Source organism: Anabrus simplex, chromosome 2 (assembly GCF_040414725.1).
Source record: "Anabrus simplex isolate iqAnaSimp1 chromosome 2, ASM4041472v1, whole genome shotgun sequence".
Lineage (NCBI taxonomy): Eukaryota > Metazoa > Arthropoda > Insecta > Orthoptera > Tettigoniidae > Anabrus > Anabrus simplex.
The window spans coordinates 45,891,501-45,914,168 of NC_090266.1; the positions used below are offsets into that span (position 1 = coordinate 45,891,501).

At 42.8% G+C, this 22,668-nt stretch overlaps 1 protein-coding gene across 1 annotated transcript in view; it reads right to left on the reverse strand.

Annotated features, from left to right (window-relative positions):
- Positions 1-22,668, reverse strand: part of LOC136864935 (neuronal acetylcholine receptor subunit alpha-7) — a 1,331,175-nt gene that overhangs the window by 487,645 nt on the left and 820,862 nt on the right. The window contains exon 3 of the mRNA XM_067142346.2: positions 6,566-6,720. Within this exon, the coding sequence (XP_066998447.1) occupies positions 6,566-6,720 (155 nt within the window). The remainder of the gene's footprint in view (positions 1-6,565; positions 6,721-22,668) is intronic.

A 22,668-nucleotide genomic window follows, 5' to 3' on the forward strand; every position in this document is an offset into this window, starting at 1 on the left:
GACTGACGTTCCTCTACGAGAGTGAAAGCTGGGTGGATTCACGATATCTTATTCATAAGTTGCAAGTTACAGACACGAAGGTAGAGAGAATGATTGCTAGTAAAAACAGATGGGAAGAATGGCAGGGAGGTAGTCGGAATGAGGAGATAAACCTTAAGTTAGGAATGAACCCGATGGATGAAATTGTACGCATAAACCGACTTCGGTGGTGTGGTCATGTGGGACGAATGTAGGAGGATAGGTTACCTAGAAGAATAATGGACTCTCGGTCGTGGAACTATACGAGGCCACAGAGCTGGCTACAAATAGAGGATGTGGAGGTGTTTAGTAACTTCACACCGGGTGAGTTAGCCGTGCGGTTAGGGGCGCGCAGCTGTGAGCTCTCATCCGGGAGATAGTGGGTTCGAAACCCACTGTCGGCAGCCTTAAAGATGGTTTTCCGTGGTTTCCCATTTTCACACCAGGCAAATGCTTGGGCTTTACATTAATTAAGGCCACGGCTGCTTCCTTCCCTTTCATAGGCTTTTCCTGTCCTATCGTCGCTAAAATAACCTATCTGTGTTGGTGCGACGTAAAGCAAATAACAAAAAAAGTAACTTCACAGAGACTTGCAGACTGAACGCCGCAAGACATAACAGTTTATAATGAAGATATATGTATGATGTTTTAATTATTATTCTTTTTAATTCAAGGATATTGAAAGGTATGGCGTAGATAACTAAGTAAAATATGACTTCCTAAATTTATAGTTATGACAGTTTCTCAGTCGCATCTTGAAAATCGTGTAGGTGGTAATGAAGTAGAGCAAATAATTCGTGACCTAACAATTGGTGAATCAAGAAACTTAAGCCTCTTCGTACATTATACCTTAGTTTCCCATCTCTAGTAAAGTTGGAGTTAGTAATCCCTTGCGCAGCGGCCAGGGCTTACCAAGAGAATATGTCGAAGGAACAAAGGAACCATTCCGAAATTAGATTTCCAGGTAGCGTACCTGGACTCATGTTAGATGATCAACAGGTGAGGTATATTAATTAATGATAGTAAAATCTACAAAGTCTTTCATAGCTGGACGATAAGACATCGAGTCTCAGATTGTTTTCTATGTAAACACAATCGCAACATTACTTTGCAAGGGACAAATTATATTACCATTGCTATATACTAGTTCTTCAATATACAGTAGGTCTGTTAATATTCCAGCAGCTGAAGGTGCTTAATGACATGTGGTGTTTGAAATTATTTGTAACGTCTGTACTCAAGGTTCCACTACTTCGATAAACTGCAGTTAGGCGTAATAAAGTCAGTGTCAGCAAAGCAAACAGTTTACCAATGCGCTTTGTACCATGGTACATCATAGACCTGAAAAGGCTAGCGAGAAATGTAAGTCAGTTTTCCAATGAATGCTTTAGGTTCAATCAATCAATCAATCAATCAATCAATCAATCAATCAATCAATCAATCAATCAATCAATCAATCAATCAATCAATCAATCAATCAATCAATCAATCAATCAATCAATCAATCAATCAATCAATCAATCAATCAATCAATCAATCAATCAATCAATCAATCAATCAATCAATCAATCAATCAATCAATCAATCAATCAATACTGATCTGCATTTAGGGCAGTCGCCCAGGTGGCAGATTCCCTATCTGTTGCTTTCCTAGCCTTTTCCGAAATGATTTCAAAGAAATTGGAAATTTATTGAACATCTCCCTTGGTAAGTTATTCCAATCCCTAACTCCCCTTCCTATAAATGAATATTTGCCCCAGTTTGTCCTCTTGAATTCCAAATTTATCTTCATATTGTGATCTTTCCTACTTTTATAAACGCCATTCAAACTTATTCGTCTATTAATGTCATTCCACGCCATCTCTCCGCTGACAACTCGGAACATACCACTTAGTCGAGCAGCTCTTCTTCTTTCTCTCAATTCTTCCCAACCCAAACATTGCAACATTTTTGTGACGATACTCTTATGTAGGAAATCACCCAGAACAAATCGAGCTGCTTTTCTTTAGATTTTTTCCAGTTCTTGAATCAGGTAATCCTGGTGAGGGTCCCATACACTGGAACCATACTCTAGTTGGGGTCTTACCAGAGACTTATATGCACTCTCCTTTACATCCTTACTACAACCCCTAAACACCCTCATAACCATGTGCAGAGATCGGTACCCTTTATTTACAATCCCATTTATGTGATTACCCCAATGAAGATCTATGCGGAATTGAATCCTAGATATCACGAGAGGCGGACCAGCCAGTATAAAAGGAGTCGGGGAATATCGTGTTGTCAGTAGAGAAGCAGTTGGGTTGGTCAGGATAGCTCAGCGACTTCGCACGTGGACTGTTCATTGGCTGTCATCTGAGTAACAAATCCATCATGTACATTTCAATCCTCTAAAGCTGCCCAAGTTGACTGTTGGCGATGTGAATTTGAAGTGGCAACGCGAAGGAATAACCGAAGGTGAACCAAGACCGGGCAGACCTAATTTAATGACGGGAAGGTGCAGTCGAGCATTGCGGAGGGTGGTTGCAAAAAGTCGCAAGATATCAGCGGCAGGAATCACCCTTAAGATACAAAGTTCTATCAGCAGTCCAGCCAGCAAAACGACTATGCGTCTGGAGTTAAAAACAATGGGGTACAATGGTCTAGGTGTTGCTCATACACTGATTAGCCAGACCACCTAACTAACAGCTGGCACGGATAACAGCGGCGATGCGTCTTGGCATGAAAGCAATGAGGCCTTGGTAGGTCGCTGGAGGGAGTTGATACCGCAACTGCACGCACAAGACACCTAATTCGCGTAGATTCCGGGAAGGTGGGCGATGAGCTCAGACGGCACGTTCAATCACATCCAAATTGTGTTCGATCGGGTTAAGATCTGGCAAGTTGAGGGACCAGAACATCAATTCCAACTTGCCACCGTGTTCCTTGAACCACTTCATCACACTCCTGACCTTGTGAACCAAGACCGTGCAGACCTAATTTAATGACGGCTTACGTCGTTTGCAATCAGTGTACGATACTTCTCGGCCATCATGGTGCCTTGCACGAGCTCCTCTGGACCCATGCATGCCCACGTGAATGTTCCCCAGAGCATAACTGAGCCGCCGCCAGCTTGTCTCCGTCGCGCAGTACAGGTGTCAAGGAGCTGCTCCCCTGGAAGGCGATGGATTCGCACCCTCCCATCGGCATGATGAAGAAGGTATCGGGATTCATCAGACCATACAACGCTCTGCCACTGTGCCAACGTTCAGTGACGATGATCACGTGCCCATTTCAGTCGTAGTTGCCGATGTCGTGGTGTTAACATTGACATATGCATGGATCATCGGTTGCGGAGGTTCATCCTCAGGAGTGTTCGGTGCACTGTGTGTTCATACACACTTGTACTTTGCCCAGCATTAAAGTCTGATGTTAGTTCCGCCACAATTCGCCGCCTGTCCTCTTTTACCTGCCTGCCCAGCCTACGACGTCCGACATTTATAATGAGGGGTGGCCGCCCAACCCCACGATGTTTGGAAGTGGTTTCACCTTGGTTTTGCCACTTGTTGAAGACACTCACCGCAACACTCCTCGAACACCCGACAAGTCGAGCAGTTTCCGAAATGCTCGTGCCGAGCCCCCGGGCCATCACAATCTGCCCTCGGTCAAACTCAGATAGATCGCGCACCTTCCCCACACACACGGACAGGACGCTCACTGATACTACATGCACCGTGCGTGTGTCTAACTAGCAGTCATCCCTCTTCAGGTGACGATACTATCGCCTGGACGGTTTTATACCGATAGTAGGTAGGTGGTCATAATGTTCTGGCTGATCAGTGTAAGTCAGTGCTCAGTGACGCTTGAGGTGGTCTAAAGAGCGATGCCACTGGGCGGTGGATGACTGGAAACGAGTGATGAATCACGCTGTACACTGTTTCAATCCGATGGAAAGTTTTAGGTTCGGTGAAGGGCTGGAGAACTTTACCTGCAATGATGCGTAGTGCCAACTGTGACGTACGGAAACCGTGGTGTTATGGGGCTGCTTTTCGTTATCAGAGTATGTTAAAATTGTTGCGCTTAAAAAAACTCTAAATGCGGAAAGATATGAACACATTTTAAACCATTACATGCTGCGCACAGTAATAGACCAGTTCGGAGTCGATGATTGTATCAGCATGACAACGCACTCTGTCACAGAGCCGCATCTGTGAGGCAATGGTTTGTGAAAAATAAAATTCCTGAAATGGACTGATCTGCCCAGAGTACCGACCTGAACACAATGGAATACATTTGAGACGAGTTAGAACGTCGATGCCGCTCCAGACCTCAGCGTCCAACATCACTACCTTCTGTAGTTTTGGCTCCTGAGGAAAATGTGCTGCCATTCCTCCACAGACATTTAGACACCTAATTGAAAATATCCCCAGGAGAGTTAAAGCCGTCATAAAGACGAAGGGTGGACCCAACCCATATTAATGTCGAATAGTAGGGAACGTGACAGGGGTAAAGCCTAAGTGCAATTTCAGGTAGTTTTCCGCATACCTTTGATCAGGTAATGTATCTATATGTATATTGCTTCTGGATTCCCCTCCTCCATGCATATTCTGATAATACACAATGCAGTTTAATTAATATCTTGCACAAGAAAAAGTTGCTTCCTCAACAATTTATGAAAGTGGACATAGGAGCCTTGAATCTAGAGGATTCCAGTGTGTGTTGTACGGCTACACTTCATAGACCTGAAGAGGCTTGCGAGAAATAGAAGTCATTTTTCCAAAGTGCGTGTATCTCGATATTTCTCATATCTGAAGAGGCCAGCGAGAAACAAATATACTAGTGTACTGGTAGGAGTATAGTAAGAGACCATTACATGAGATCGAATCAGATCGATGCAAAGGAAATACAAAAATTGGTTACCAGGTGTATGTAGTTTCATATTACAAACGTAAAATATGTATAGTATTCCACACAGAACAAATGAGTTAAGAGGTAACTTCTTCAATAGATTTTTGTCGGATTTAGAAAATGGAAATTGCAACACCATGAAGGCATTGGTCGTTTGTGTTGATATTAAAGATATGGAACGATGCCTTGTAGATATGTAAACGATCAAAGTTTCAGACCCATTGGATTGTTGCTACAGGTCTCCCGACGTGATTGGTCGCGGAGGAATCAACTCCAGTATACGGACTATGGTGTAGCGTAGTTGACTTGTAGTCTGTGCAGTGAAGCGTTCCCCGTCAAACATGCCTCGACGATAGAGAATAGCACGCTATCAACAACTATCGCCGTTTGAGAGGGCTCGGATAATTGGGCTGTGTGAGGCTGGATTATCGCCAAGGACTGTCGCTGCACATGTTGGGCGACAGGCATCTACGGTACAACGTGTATAGCAGCAGTGGTCAAATGAAGGTACCCACACTCGTAGATCTGGTACAGGTCCAGCGCGACAGACAACTGTGAGAGAGGATCGCCGCATCATTCGGATGGTCCGGATGGAACCCCATGCAACAGCAGCGCAAATTCGAGCAGCTGTGGCGCCCCACGTTACACAACAAACAGTTGGTAATCGCCTGCGTGCAGCTGGCTTACGATCCCGTGTCCCTGCAGAAGATGTTCCATTGACCCCACAACAGCGACGTGTAAGGCTGGCCTGGTGTCGAGAAAGATCGACGTTGGTCGACGAATGGCATAGGGTCGTCTTTAGTAATGAATCGGGCTTCTGTCTTGCCCGCAGTGATTGCCAGAATCGTGTGCGCCGACGTACCGGGGAGAGGAGCCGCCCAGATCTTATTGTTGAAAGGCACACGGGGCCAACACCAAGCATTATGGTCTGGGGAGCTATTGGCTTTAATGTGAAATCACAATTAGTGCTTGTTGATGGCACTATGACTGCTCGACAGTACGTTGAGAGGGTATTCAATCCAGAGGTTGTCCCTATGATGGTGGACATTGGTAATGGGATGTTTCAGTAGGACAATGCCCGGGTTCACACTGCACGCATCTCCAGAGAAGCTGTCCACGACATCACAACCTTAGAATGGCCCGCCAGATCCCCGAACCTCAGTCCTATTGAGCATGTGTGGGACATGATGGGTCGACAACTGGCCAACCGTCCTCAGCCACCCACAACTCTGGAACAACTGACCCGTGCAGTGCAGCAAGCATGGGACACAATTCTTCAGGAAGCGATGCAGGGCTTTATTGACTCCGTGCCTCGACGAATTCATCAATGTATTGCAGCTCGTTGTGGCCACATCCTGTATTGATTGTAGTCCAAACTTGCGGTCAGAGGGACCGGAAAGTGTAATCATCGAATCACAACCGAACACTCGTCCTGCATGTTCAATTGCAGCAATGTAGCACCACTTCTTCTGGGTGTTGCAATTTCCATTTTCTTCAGTGTAGTATTGACACAAATTGTGGTTGGCTCTGTGGGTCCAGTACGTTTAAAGGGTCTTCTATGTGCCTTAATTTTCTGGAATTAGCGCACGTGTACTTCGTACCTGGTAATTTCTCCACAGTTAGGTGAACTCTACACTATAATAAAGAAACAGTGACTTACTTGTTGTATAGAATGGTATCAGGGCGCCAAACTCTCTGGAAAGGAACACGGATGACCTTGATACCAGCAAAGTCAGACACGTTCCATTTGAGGTGGTGATCTGTCCAGATCTGCGTGATCCAACAGTTAGTGGTGAGTATTTGGTTCTTCTCGTCCTAGAAAATAAAATGTTCGTGTTACTTGCACCAGATTGAGTGAGCAGCACTCTGCGCAAACAGCTAAAATATCTGCCTTTTAGGCCAAAAATAGGATTTTGCATGAGTTATGAAAGATGTGGAATTGTTTATCAGAAACTGTTTTTGTTAAAGCACATAATGGGGCATACACGGGACAGTGTAAAAACGTACCAAACTGAAATAGTCTTGATCGACCACTTCCACTACATTTTCCATTGCGACTCCCCAAATCCCATCATTCTACAATGGAATGGGTACAATATCCGAAGACACCACAAGACGCTACTTTGATAATCGGTCGATTATAATATATTCATTCCAATGATATTCTGAAGAAGAACCACTTGAAAGGAGTAATCCCTCTAGTCCCATTTCCTTCCGCAATGTGAGGACCAAATTGCTAATTCGTGTATCGTAACAAAGCTGTTATCGTATCAGGCAGCCAAGCGGATAAGCTGGGAGCTGGGAGATCATGTCATAACCTCGTTAAAACCTCGCGCTACCGCACCCTCTTAATTGACTTGCATTCATTTTCCACTTCACCAAAGAAATCAATTTCAATTTAATTCTTCAGTTGCGGCCATGGCATTCAGTGACCAGCGCCCTAGGTTACTGTGCTACTGGCCCCTATGCTTTATTAAGAGGATGTTCTGATAGACCAAAGTAGTCCTGAGTTCTTTCCACAGAAATATGTACATTGATTAGAATGATGCAGGTTGCACTTATCTCTACACAACAATTACATTATTATTATTATTATTATTATTATTATTATTATTATTATTATTATTATTATTATTATTATTGGCCGTAGTAGTATATCCCCCTCTGTGGTATAGTGGGTATAGTGATTACCTGCCATCCCCGAAGGCGCGGGTTTGGTTCCCGGCTCTGTTACGAAATTTGTAAAGTGGTACGAGGGCTGGAACAGGGCCACTCAGCCTCAGGAGGTCAACTGAGTAGGAGGGGTTCGACTCCCAGCTCAGCCATCCTCGAAGTGGTTTTCTGTGGTTTCCCACTTCTCCTCCAACCAAACGCCCGGATAGTACCTAACATAAGCGGCCGCTTCCTTCCCTCCTCCTTGTCTATCACTTCTAATCTTCTCATTCTCTCATAAGGCCCCTGTTCAGCATAGTAAGTGAGGCTGCCTGGGTGAGGTACTGGTTCTTTTTCCCAGTTGTATCCCTGACCCAAAGTCTCACGCACCAGGACACTGACCTTGAAGTGGTAGAGGTGGGATCCCTCGCTGAGTCCGGGGAAAAACCAACCCTAATAAAGAAAGAAAGGAAGAAAGAAAGAAAGAAAGAAGAAAGAAAGAAAGAAAGAAAGAAAGAAAGAAAGAAAGAAAGAAAGAATTTATGAAGGAAAATGTTTGATAAATTTCTGTGTTGTTTGAAATCATTTAAGACTAGGTAAAGAAGTATCACCTGGGCGACTGGCTTCAGTGCAGCTCAGTGACGACTGACTTGAAGGAAGCACTGCACATAAACCCTCGGGAGAATGTGGCCGCAACGAAGTCCACATTTGTTGTTCCAGTTGAGTTCCAGCGGTCACGATGTGCTCTTCAGACTTCGGTAATTTGTTCAGTCCAAACATTAAAAAAAATGAGTTTTCCACTTTTGGAGGTGCACATTGCCTGTTTGCTCCGAGCAGTGACGTGACAGGTGGTGTTCATACTCGCCCGGCTCCTGGCCTTGACAGTCCCCATTTCACGGCCGTACCACTGGTTTATTTCTCCTGCAGGAAGCTACAATTTATGTGATATAGTGAGGGAACATAATGATTTAACTACTGGTCAAAGGCAACCGGCAAATTCCCTGATCTATACAGTGCAACGGTATTGTGAAAATTTCGAACAGGAATAAATATATCTCGAAATTGAACCAAACTCTTTTTTACACACGAGGTTTCTTAATTATGAAAAGGTTTTGCGTAAATGTTTATTAAATTACTAATTTATGTTACCCAATACTTATAAATTAACACTTTAGTTTAAGCTTAAAACGAACTATTCAATAGAAACCTAAAAAGATTGTAAACGTAGTCCAAGTTGTTTAAAAAAATTAGAATTGAAAGTTTATGCTGTTCTACCTCACCCACCTCAGCAAACTGCAAGCCGTTCCCTCGGAGAAATCGCTTTTCTCCATTTTGTGTCCTGTTTCTTTCACGTTTACTCCTAGTTTCCTCTATAGAATATTAAATGCATTTTCTGACATTCTGAAATATTCGTGAAACTTTGCTCCATCGTCCATCAGTTCGTTATAAATGGCCAATTCCGCTTCTTTTCTTCTCTTTTGCCAGGTCTAATGAACCTACTTCCGTTCCCTTACTTGTTTTATAGAATGATAGGACACATCTTAAGATATCCAGGTCTTACACACTTAGTTCTTGAGGGAGATGTAGGTGGTAAGAAAGGCAAAGGTAGAGCAAGGCATGAACAAAAAGATCAGAGTCGATGTAAGATGTAGTACTTACGCAGAAATGGAAAGATTATCAGAGGGTAAGGTAGCACGGAGTGCTGCATGAAACTAATCTATGAATTTCGACCTCTGCAGCGCTCGCTTTGTAGGCCAAGGGTCATCACGGCTCTTGTGTCATTGTAGGGGGATATATTCATCTTAAAAACAATATATTTGGAGTTAATTCATTGAACCAAAAACGGCAGTCTCATCAAACCTACTTCTTTCGGTATTTAGGTGTCATGAAATGTTAAAAACTGATTTATTCCTTTCGTAATGTTTCCACTTTTACGTAACTAACATCTAACTCCATACAGCCGTTACTCTTCTGTCTGTGACTGGCTGGAAGTAATTGCAGGGGTGCTACAGTCAATGGGAAATTAAAAATGGATAAGAAATAACTTCATTAATGAAATTTCCTGTGATTGGACATAATAAGGGTCGGCTTGGGAAGTGTAATATGATTAAGCCGCAGTTTGTACCCGTCTCTTTTTTAACGTTGTATAGAACTGGCCGTAAAGGAAATCAAAACAGAGAGGAAACCAAAACTCGGAGATGTGCCGATGATATTGTTAATTTATCTGAGTCTGTATAAGATCTCGAGAAATTACTGAATTTTATGGACAGAGATTTGGGGGAGTACAAGATGAAAATAAATATATCCGAAACAAAAGTAATGGAGCGAAGTCGAACGAAGTCAGCTAATGCAGGACATAAGATTAGATTAAATTACATTAGGAAATGCAGTCTTAAAGGAAGTAGGTGAATATTGTTACTTGGGTAGTAAAATATCTAACGATGGCAGAAGTAAGGAAGACAAAATTCAGACTAGGACAAGCAAGAAAGGCCTTTCCTAGGAAAAGAAATTTGCTCCCTTCGAACATTGATATAGGAATTAGGTGGATGTGTCTGAAGACTTTATTCTGGAGCGTGGCATTGTATGGAAGTGAAACATGAGCAATAACTATCTAAGAGAGAAAGAGAATAGACTCTTTTAAAACTTTCTATTACAGAAGAATGGAGAAGGTGAGATGGATAGGTCGAATCACGAATGAAGACATACTGAATCGAAATGGTGAGGGCAGATCGATTCGTCTAAATTTGACCGGAAGAAAATATAGAATGATAGGACACATCTTAAGATATCCAGGTCTTGCACACTTAGTTCTTGAGGGAGATGTAGGTGGTAAGAAAGGAAAAGGTAGAGCAAGGCATGAACAAAAAAGATCAGAGTTGATGTAAAATGCAGTAATTACGCAAAAATGAAAATATTATCAGAGGGTAGGGTAGCATCAAACTAATCTATGGACTGATGACCCAAATTACAACTAGACCTGTAGAGAGAGGTATGAGTGGTGTCACCCATGTCGCTAAGGGCGGGGATGTCAGATATTTCATGACCACACTAAATCGGATATTTTCCTCGCAAGTGAACACAAATACCACTTGGTGGTATACAGGTGTCCCTCGTGCTTGTTCTTCAGCTGATCTCTCTTATTATTTCCTAAACATTCCCACATGCTTCCAGAGTGATATTTATCGCAATAAGACGTTCTTCTCAGAGGCGTTTGAGCAGTCTGAAATTACCTGGGCGTCCTCCACATTATAAAAATATCTTTATGAGACATTTCTTTAAGTGTTTTCAAAGCCTAGAGCCGTCGTAAGTGAATCCCAAGACATCCTCAGTCTTCCGTATTGAGCACCGAGTGACTTGGATTTATAACGGCTTTCAGCAACGGGACGTAGTCGTACCGAAGTCACATTACAATCGCCAATGGCAATCGTCTAGGTGTACCATGTTTTCTGTGGGTTTCTGGGCTGCATGTTAGCGTAATATTTACCTTTCACGAGCTGTGACCTATTTCATTAAGTGGGAGTGTGTGTGGATGGTGTGGACAATACTGAAGAGCTTTGTACTCTGCTTTACTAACTGATTTGTTGTGTCGTCATTTACTATACCAACACAAAATCATAATCGACATGATGTACACCTTGAGGCTACACGCTAGAGGACGTGCGTTCTACAATATTTCTAGTTGGGAACGAGATCTTCACTTCACTCAGCCCTGAGGCTCTTTCAGCCTACGCCAGACATAAACAACTGGTTATTTCCTGGGAGTGGTGGTGGTGGTTACCTTCCGCTCTTCCATAAGCCTTCGTAGCATGTAACGGATAAGGTTTTGTTTCGCTTCCTTCGAGACTTAGTGTGTGTGCGTAACAATAACAACAACAACAATAATAATAATAACCATAATAATATTTGTACCGGGGTACACCTTCCCCGGCCTTCTACCAGGTGGCTCTCGAACGCCGTACATTCAACTTATAAATGTCCCGCATGCATAAATGAAGAATGGGATGTCTACCAACTGATTTTCACAGGGGTACTACTACCAACGGGCAGGTTACGTCAGAATATGAAGAGATAAGGATCGGCTTGTCGCTCGCAGCATGTTACTCAGCGCTACAGGCCTAATGCACCCCTTGCATTAATAAACCTCCTTTTCCACCGCATAGTTCTAGGCTGCTGTATGGTACAGCCGCATTATATTTGCTGTCTGCATTTCGGCAACGGCTAGTGTGTTCAGCAGCGACGAATACACAGACATCATTTTGATCTACGGAGAATCTGGTCGCAATGCTGCCGAAGCTCCAAAAAGACATCTGCCTTCTACACACGTATTTCGCCGAACAGTATTAGTTTTCGTTTCATACAAGCAACTCTTTTAACGAGTGGAATGTCTGCACGTGTATAAGTTATTAAATTATTAAATTTTCTTTTCTGCATCTTTGGCGTGTTTACAAACAGTAGCGGCGATTACGGGGTGGGGCGAGGAGGGACAATCACCCCTCCCCCACTTGCATTTTTATTCCACTTTAGCCAGATGGAACTAGGAATTATTGAAGAAACGCTATTTTTACAAAGGCTTTTTGTCTTATCTGCTAATTCTTTCCTTTATTTCTAAATCTGATGGTTTAAATGTAGAATTTCGACAAGTCCGAGGACTCTGCAATTATTCCCTACTGAGAAATATGTAATGTAAGGGAACAGAGAGTGATGACCCTCTATCGGTTCCCGTTCGACCTGGCAGGGGGTGACTATAAAGTTTTCAAAACCTCTAAATTTCTTATATCTTGTTTGGCATTAATATTTCTCATTTAGCCACCCCGGTGTAGTATAGGATAAGCCTCATCTTCGGGCTATAAGCTTACTTAGGGTAAATGAGGGCAAATGTTATACCTCCTAGCTTTTTGTTTATGGCCGGGCATGTGCAACCGTTTCTTTTTATACTAAGGCCACTTGGTATGGGCAATTATGCGCCTGTACATTTATTTCTGGTGTTAGTTCTCTTTGCGAACAGTGAACTCTACAACTGTTGAGCAACAGATAAGCCCACATCGGGGCAACTGGGTGTAAATACTTTAATCGAGGACAACCGATAGGTTGCCAGGTGGAACTTCAGTGCGCAATAAGAAATTAATTCCTCTGCGAGGCTGGGCTATGGCACTTTTGGAGCACAGACTCCCATGTAGTGTAAATGATCGGAGCAAATGGTGCTCGTGTAAATTGTCAAGAGCAATAACGCTCTTTTCTATGTAAACCAACCAAACTGTTTAATTATCGAAAGTTTTGCACGTGATTTTCGCACTTCTAAGTTCCTCTTACTGTTAGAGCTGACGAACTCATTAATGTTGTTGTTATTCATTCAGATTTTCTAGTTCGCAATTTTAAACTAGGAAAAAAGGAAAGAAATAAAATTTCAAAATTTGTTGTGTTAAGTTCTGCTCTAGTTAATTCCTTGTCCACCCATACAACCCACGCGCTTCTTATTCCTCTGTGAGCCACGATATTTCCTTAATAATAATAATAATAATAATAATAATAATAATAATAATAATAATAATAATAATAATACCGAGCGAGCCTCCTTGGCTCAGGCGGCAGCGCGCCGGCCTCTTACAACTGTGTTTTGAGGTTCAAATTCCGGACATTCCATGTGAGATTTGTGCTTTACAAGGGAGAGGCGGGACAGGTTTTTCTCCGGGTACTCCTGTTTTCCCTGTCATCTCTCAGAAATTAACATTGCCCCTGAGGAGTGCGACGGCCTTCGGCAACCGGCACAGTTCCTATCCTCGCCGCTAAATGGGGGCTTCATTCATTCCATTCCTGACCCCGTCGAATGACTGGAAACAGGCTGTGCATTTTCAATAATAATACCTAGCGAGTTCGCCGTGCGGTTAGGGTCGCGTAGTTGTGAGCTTGCATTCGGGACATGGTGGGTCTGAATCTCACACTCGGCAGGCCTGAGGATGCTTTTTCGTGTTTTCCCATTTGCATACCAGGAAAATGCTGGGGATGTACACTAATTAAGGCCACGACCAAATCCTAACCAATCCTACCACTTTCCTATCCTTCCGAAGCCGAAAACCCTCGATATGTTAGAGAGGAGTTAAGCCGCTAGCAAAAATGAAAGAAGTACACAAATATGAAACATAGCCAGCCAGCCCCATGGCGTAAGGGTAGCGGATTTGCCTCTCAGCCATTGACCCCAGGTTCGATGGCCGGCCAGTATAAGGATTTTAACTCTGAAAAAAGGGATGGAAGGGAAATCGCTCACAAGTCATCCTTGTGGCAAGATGGGAAGCGTTGCTTCAGCATATAAACTGCTGCAACATTCTGAAACGGGAGGGGAACCATTATATTGAGGCCATAGATATCTAAACGAAAAAAATGCTATTTGCTTTACGTCGCACCGACACAGATAGGTCTTATGGCGACGATGGGATAGGAAAGGCCTAGGAATTGGAAGGAAGCGGCGTGGCCTTAATTAAGGTACAGCCCCGGCATTTTCCTGTTGCGAAAATAGGAAACCACGGAAAACCGTCTTCAGGGCTGCCGACAGTGGGGCTCGAACTCACTATCTCCCGATTACTGGATCCTGGTTGCACTTAAGCGACTGCAGCTATCAAGGTCGATCGAAAACAATGAACAGGTGTTTACCTGAGCTAAAAATTAATTACAAAACCTGGACATGACAAACAGAAACGGCGAGTTCGGTATTAAGAAACTCAGAAATACATTACGAGGATCTGAGTTTGACAAATAGTGCCAGGAAGTTTGTCTGAACAAGGAGTTCCCTCTTGCAAACAGCTGGGTTAGAAAATACGATGGCCTTTGTAGCACGGAGTGGAGAGACACGCTGAGACAGGCGTGTAACGTTGCATCAGTAAGGACTGGACCGGGAAATTCCCCTGATGGTAACCACTGCAGAAGATTTTACGTATGGTCTGCGCCATCGGTGAAGCTCTTCCAAACACCAGACGTCACAACGTTAGGTCGTCCATCACGCAGGATTTTCAGTGTAGAAGGAAGTGCATGGCGTTGGAGTAAATGGCAGCGGGACAAGGATAGACATGATCGCTATTCAAGGGAAAGAAAGGATCAATAATAGAATCCACAGTAAGAATTGAAACGCACTCTGACCAACCAGACAGGTTACACAGATAAGAGAAGTCTAGCTACCTGCCTACAGTGTCGTATTATAAGAATAAATATGAGCTGGACGACGTAGAAGTGAGGTCTCAGTGCTTAAGAAGACGATAGAGCTGATGAAGACCTTCAGCATTAGTACCAAGGAGTTCTTTGACTGGGGGATGAAAGCGATCAGTGGTTTTCTTCTGATCCTCAGTCGCCACGTTCATTCGCCGGACTGAGATCATGGACTTATAATTTACTTTTTAACGAAACAGTTTTAGGTTCTTTGTCTCAGACAGCCTCCAAGTGGGGGGAGATTTTGAAAATAAGAAATAAAAATCGTAACACCTGTACAAAGGATGAGTCTCTCCTCTGTAGTAAAAAGCAAAGAGAGCCAAGCTATACTGTTCTACCGCAACTGTATGCTGCTAAAATAACAACTGCACTGCTTCTTATGACGGTAGACACTCATAACATAACAATTTAAGCCTAAGCGTGTACGAAACATTTCCGCACTGCAATCTGCGGGCAGACTGTTGAGGAGTGCGCCTCTTGTAACAGGGCCTACGGTGGGCCGAGCGATATTCTACGTAGCGGTAGTTCGTACAGTAGTCGACTCCGAATAGACCTCTTTAGCTCGCTAGAACTACATCTTAGGCCGATGACCTTTGATGCTAGGCCCCTTAAAACAACAAGCAGAACTACATTCAATCAACCCCACACTTAATTTTTTAAAATCTATCACTATTTTAACAAAATTAGATACACTGCATTTAAAATACTCTTCAACCTTCCTCCGCTACAGTTTCAGTGCCATTAGTAATAGTCTATCCATTTCCGTAGAAACATCAAGCACATTATTATTATTATTATTTTGCTAGTTGTTTTACGTCGCACCGACACAGATAGGTCTCATGGCGACGATGGGATAGGAAAGAGCTAGGAGTGGGAAGGAAGCGGCCGTGGCCTTAATTAAGGTACAGCCCCAGCATTTGCCTGGTGTGAAAATGGGAAATCACGGAAAACCATCTTCAGGGCTGCCGACAGTGGGATTCGAACATACTATCTCCCGAATACTGGATACTGGCCGCACTTAAGCGACTGCAGCTATCGAGCTCGGTAAAGCACATTATTACCACACGGTTCACAATTATCCAGTCTGTAGAATCTGTTACGTTCGTTCTTACCAGTGGCGTATAGTGAGGGCTACCGAGGCTATCGGCGAAGCCCTAACTTTAAATTAGAACGATGGTCATCTTAAGCACATTTTATTGTTAGCATCTGGCACATTGTTCCATTTACAAAACTTGAACGCAATGAGATAAAACGTCGCTCGTATTTCCGAGTGCAAGGCATCGGAGAAAGAAATTGCAGCCCAGGCACTGCGTCCCTCTCCCATCGCCACAGCGCGAATGCCCGATAGGTGCCGGGACCGGGGGGGGGCCTGGGATAGGTGTGCTAGGCTTTGCTCCGTCAGATCGCGAGTGCTAACGAAGGTGAGATAGCTCAAAAACTCCAAGTTCTCCGGAAGTTTACGAATTGACTCCTGTGTTCCTCATCGTATATAATTCCTCACCTCATACTTCCGAGTTAATTATACAGATAACAGAGTGCTGGTATTTCACTCCCATTTGCTTCTACCTCCTTGTAGAAACACACTGCAGGGCTACTGTTATAAGAGTGACATAGTTTTCTTTTTATAGGTAGATCTGCTGAAATGAAATGAAATCTTTCATGTTTAGTGTTCTCTTTGGTTGGTTGGAATCGAACCTGTGATCATGGGTCGGGCACCACCACTGATCTACCGAAGAAGCTAATAAACCAATAAATGATGGGCACGACTGCTGGTAATGCTGCAAAATTCAACATTTTAATTTAATAATAATAATAATAATAGTGCATGGCATCTGTATAGGCTTGGTGTTATCTAATGAGGATAAAATAAATGGAGAAGACATGATAAACACCCAGTCCCCAAGCCGGGGGAATTAAGACTACGAGGGGGTATATTCTGAGAATTGAAGGGGCGCATCGGACCAAAGGCAAGCCTTCTATACATTTCGCCACATAGCCGGACTTTACTTTGCTAAACCTTAGGCTACCGTCTCCACTGATCAGGTGTTGTGTGTTCACAGTGGGCAGTAGCTTGTGAAGCAGCCTTGCTAACACAGCGGGCTTCTGCGTTGGCTATTAGTTGCAGCTCAAAATACGTAGGGCTTGGCATTCACTAAACCCACCATCGAAAAGGGGTAGCCTAATGCCCGGCTTCTGGAACGGTGAAATACTTTCCGATAGCTATTGCTTTGTTACAGCTGTCGACTCGATAAATATTCGCTGCGTTGCACCAAGACCAACTACAATTACATCAGACCGTAATCCAGAAAAAACATGGCGGACATCGGTGTGCCATATGAGAGATTGTGGGAAAGGTTATGCATGCTTATTCCGAGTCACCTGAAGAAAATATCACAAGTCGAACGTCATGAAATGCAACTCACTAACTTAAAATATGAATAATTAAACACCAAAAGTAGCTTTATCGCGTATTGTAAGTCTAAATGAAATTTCAGCGGGGAGAATTATTGTATCAATGTCAGGTTGAAACAGACACAGAGGATAAAAATAATTCACATATAAATCTCCGGTCAGCAAATACGATATATAGATGTCAACAAAGAACATTACTAACCTTACATGAAATACTATGTAACACCACCATTAGCCACAGCCAATTATGTAAAATTTATCCAACAAAATTTGAACCCTCCAAAATCCACCTGTAATGTTGAGTAGGTACAAGCTATATTTGTATGATACACTTGACCAACTAAAGCACTCGTTACCTTAAAACTCACCAGAATTGATTCCATAATAGTATTTTATATAAAAAAAGAACATAATCCTCATGTTCACTCACGGGAAATGGGGTTAGGTTTAGTTTACGCATGTTCATTGTAAAACATTGAATATTAATTACATTCTTGCACCACCGTTCAAGATTAATTTAGTCTCTAAATCATAAATCTTGGTCATGATTTTCCGGATCATTTTGGGACTGATTTAATTTTCTTTGTAGTAAGGTACCTACGTTGGCTGATAGGGCAAATGCTTGGATATGCAACATTAGTTTTAACTTCGGAAATTTGCACGGCACTCGAATTAGGTCGCCACCTTCTATGGGTATATAATGTCTTCCCTCACAATATATTTGATTTCAGAAATGATAAAAAGATTAATGCACACAACATTATTAGGCCTATGATTCGGTTCTAAGTTTTCCTTACGAATAGTCTTAACCCAATTTTGCCTTAATACTAGGTTTTTTGGAAACGGGAACACTGAAGCTCTTACTTACATAAGGCACACAGCACATTAAACTATAAACATATTGCATAGGTAACTAAAAATGAAGAAAATGCTTTTAGCGAAGAACACGAGAATCAACATTAACGTAATCACCAACGATATTGTTGGAATATATAAGCTCTTTGAGAACAAACAGCTTATTACGGCATCTACAACCTTGTGAAGACTATAAATAAATATAATGTACGATTAATAATATTCAAATTTCCGTAAATATTTGGTAACAACACGGAAAACAAACGCATGCTAGCACTCCAGCTGTCGCCATTATGGACAGTTTCGATAGGTCGGTTAAGGTCTGAGATATTGTAGTTGATATTGGTTGCACAGCGGAACAGCAGCTAACTGTCAACTGTTGGCTCGTTGATCAAGTTTCATAAATACACACTAGATGCCACCCCTCCTACTGCTTTGTTTTTGTGCATTAGATGTGTTCCTTAGATCGTTAGGCGCATGCGCATAAGTAATGCATCGCATGTGAGCTTTCTGTGCTGCTCCTATTATCCCTCATTGCCATGCAGCAAGAAATGGGTGCAGACGTGGGTGTCAGTTTCGTGGTGTTTAAGGACCTTCAGAAGAATTTGACATTGTTTGAGGATTTATAAAGAAATATGCACACGAGTGGCACATATCACGTGCAATCCAGTTTGCACTGAGCCTTATACGTATACCGTATCTCTTCCCTGTTATTACAAAATATGAACGTTGTTTGATCACAGTATAACGATATATATCGGGTAATTAACATAATTATATAACCTGTTAGTTCCTTATAATGTACTACGATAAATGTGTAATTATCTGTTATACTCAGTTACTGGTACAGTGCTTTTATGGATACGAATGCAGTCACAGATACAAATTTGATAAGACTCAGTAGTACTGAATCTTAAAGGGTATTGTAATTAATAATTGATCAACAGGGGACAATTCAAAATTATTTGTCACAGGACGCATATAGTCGCCCGTAACCTCTACCAAACCTATGACTGTATATTTGTTTAGCCTCAATCTGTCTTTGAACTCATTTTCACTACTGTATACCTCATTAGAACATTAGGCCGACGATGATATAATATTAGTCGTTCTAGAATGTTGACCATTTCTGCAATTTCTTCGTCAGAAGAAGATGAGAAAGCCATGGAAATTTTTAACAAACACAATGTTAGCTGATACTGCGCACGCGCCCACCAAGTTATTATCTCCTGCTCAGGGCTCTCTAAGTTAGCAAGCGATTTATCGAACTGATAGATGTTTCTTACGTTCGTGCAACGCCAAAACACAAGTTAACCATTCGATACCGCTATAGGTTCGATATCTCACGTTTCAGAAACCTGGCATAAGTGTAGTGGTAACCCACGTCTTCATCCCAGCATACGCCACTGGTTCTTATATTTTTTGTGCAGAAGTGTAAACCATGACATTGGAAATTATGCGAAAATAAGAAAACTGTAGGGAATGTGAAACCATAACAAGAATTCAATGAACATATTACTTTATCGCAAAATATCTGTTTGTAAACAACAGTATGTAACAATCTTAGAGCGCGTCAGAATGGCCAACTTCCGGAAGCTTAAAACGAGCCAAACCACAGTCTTGTAGAACACGAAATTCCTGACATATCAATGGTAATGCAAATTTGTGCAATATGAAACTAAAATTCGAGTAGCATAGACGTAAAGGAAAGAATAGTTTAAAGTACTTATAATAGAAATGTCCATAAGACAAATGAAACACCAGAATGTACATGAAAGTCCGAACTGTAACGCGAGTTAAAAAACGAAACACATCTTTTTTTCTTCAGATTTTGGTTTCTAGTCTCACTTTCAGCTGAAAATATTTTAGTGATATTGGTATTAACTTGTAGTTGCATTCATAGAGGAGCCTGGATGACTGATTTAATGAGAGACAGTCGATTCTTTGACACTTTGATCGAAGTTACTTATACTAATCAAGTATAAGAATGAATATCATTTATTGACACAGGAACTACCTTCCGTATAACATTACATACATTATACACTGACTGACAGTGACAATGCAACACCAAGGAGGAGTGGTTCGAAAGGGATGAAAGTTGGGGAAAAAACAGAGACGGCACGGATGAATAATTGATGTTTATTTCAAACCGATATGCAGGTTACACAATGCGCACGGCATCGACTCAGTAGGATGTAGGACCACCGCGAGCGGCGATGCACGCAGAAACACGTCGAGGTACAGAGTCAATAAGAGTGCGGATGGTGTCCTGAGGGATGGTTCTCCATTCTCTGTCAACCATTTGCCACAGTTGGTCGTCCGTACGAGGCTGGGGCAGAGTTTGGAAACGGCGTCCAATGAGATCCCACACGTGTTCGATTGGTGAGAGATCCGGAGAGTACGCTGGCCACGGAAGCATCTGTACACCTCGTAGAGCCTGTTGGGAGATGCGAGCAGTGTGTGGGCGGGCATTATCCTGCTGAAACAGAGCATTGGGCAGCCCCTGAAGGTACGGAAGTGCCACCGGCCGCAGCACATGCTGCAGGTAGCGGTGGGCATTTAACGTGCCTTGAATACGCACTAGAGGTGACGTGGAATCATACGCAATAGCACCCCAAACCATGATGCCGCGTTGTCTAGCGGTAGGGCGCTCCACAGTTACTGCCGGATTTGACCTTTCTCCACGCCGACGCCACACTCGTCTGCGGTGACTATCACTGACAGAACAGAAGCGTGACTCATCGGAGAACACGACGTTCCGCCATTCCCTCATCCAAGTCGCTCTAGCCCGGCACCATGCCAGGCGTGCACGTCTATGCTGTGGAGTCAATGGGTCAATGGTAGTCTTCTGAGCGGACGCCGGGAGTGCAGGCCTCCTTCAACCAATCGACGGGAAATTGTTCTGGTCGATATTGGAACAGCCAGGGTGTCTTGCACATGCTGAAGAATGGCGGTTGACGTGGCGTGCGGGGCTGCCACCGCTTGGCGGCGGATGCGCCGATCCTCGCGTGCTGACGTCACTCGGGCTGCGCCTGGACCCCTCGCACGTGCCACATGTCCCTGCGCCAACCATCTTCGCCACAGACGCTGCACCGTGGACACATCCCTATGGGTATCGGCTGCGATTTGACGAAGCGACCAACCTGCCCTTCTCAGCCCGATCACCATACCCCTCGTAAAGTCGTCTGTCTGCTGGAAATGCCTCCGTTGACGGCGGCCTGGCATTCTTAGCTATACACGTGTCCTGTGGTACACGACAACACGTTCTACAATGACTGTCGGCTGAGAAATCACGGTACGAAGTGGGCCATTCGCCAACGCCGTGTCCCATTTATCGTTCGCTACGTGCGCAGCACAGCGGCGCATTTCACATCATGAGCATACCTCAGTGACGTCAGTCTACCCTGCAATTGGCATAAAGTTCTGACCACTCCTTCTTGGTGTTGCATTTGCTCTGTCAGTCAGTGTATTTCAAGAGAAGAACTTTGTTTGCACGTTGCTGTGCACAGGAATAGAAGTTGAGCACTTTCCCAGTGTGCCAGCACGGCCACAGTGTTAGCCCACTGACAGCCACGAACACGTTCCTGTGCTTCGTTGACACACCGGGGGACAAGGTTCAATTGTATACTCGTTAAAAGTTTCAGGAAACTAATATAAGAGTCGTAACGAGTAAAATGAACGCCGTTGTGAGAGCAGGCGAGCCACAAATGAACAACTGGCCTCATTCTTCTCACCTGTAGACTCTCAGCGCATTCATTGAAAACCTGAATCATCATTATATTAATAATACAGTATGAACTTTTAATTGATAGAAATGAGAGCTGTGAAGTGCAACCACCAGGAGATTCATACCCACTCTACAGGATATTCAATGTCTACAACAGTGCAGTTCAGAAAAATAATTCTTTAGCCTTCTGCTTACCTTTAGACCTGTTTGCTCAACAATCCACCATCTCCATGAAAACTCTCGAAATAGCATGTAATGCTTATTTGAAGCACAAAGTGTACTTCAAACCTTCTACATTAAGCCCTATCCCATAACTGTAATACATTAGATGTGTTAGAACTAAAAGAAAATAATAGTTTAGATATGAAATTACGTTTTTTATTTTTTTATTTTTACTCTTACTTGTAAAGATTAAATTAGACTAGATATAAAATATTGTTTTTTCCATTGTAAATATATTAGAGTAGCTTAGACATTAGGTTATTAGACTGATTTGAAACAATGAAAAGTAAACACATGTAAACAACTGCCACTGTAATTGGGATTAGAAATGCTGTGGTGAACATAAATAAATAAATAAATAAATAAATAAATAAATAAATAAATAAATAAATAAATAAATAAATAAATAAATAAATAAATAAATAAATATTTTAGTTGTTAGTCGAGATTCTTCATGCAAAAGTGATTTACGATGATGGTGATGATATTATATTTGTGTTCCTGTTTACATATTAGGTATACTGTGGCCGTAATATTGAAAGATGAGTTCTGACACTTCTTAGTGGGAGGTACGTTTACTACCTACCTGGATGGGGAGAAGGGAGTCGGGGGTACGGTTGCCATGGAAACGTGGGTGGCTCCACTGCCATTGTCATGGAGATAAGCCTGCTGGCTGGCTCGTGTTGCTTGGAGTTGTC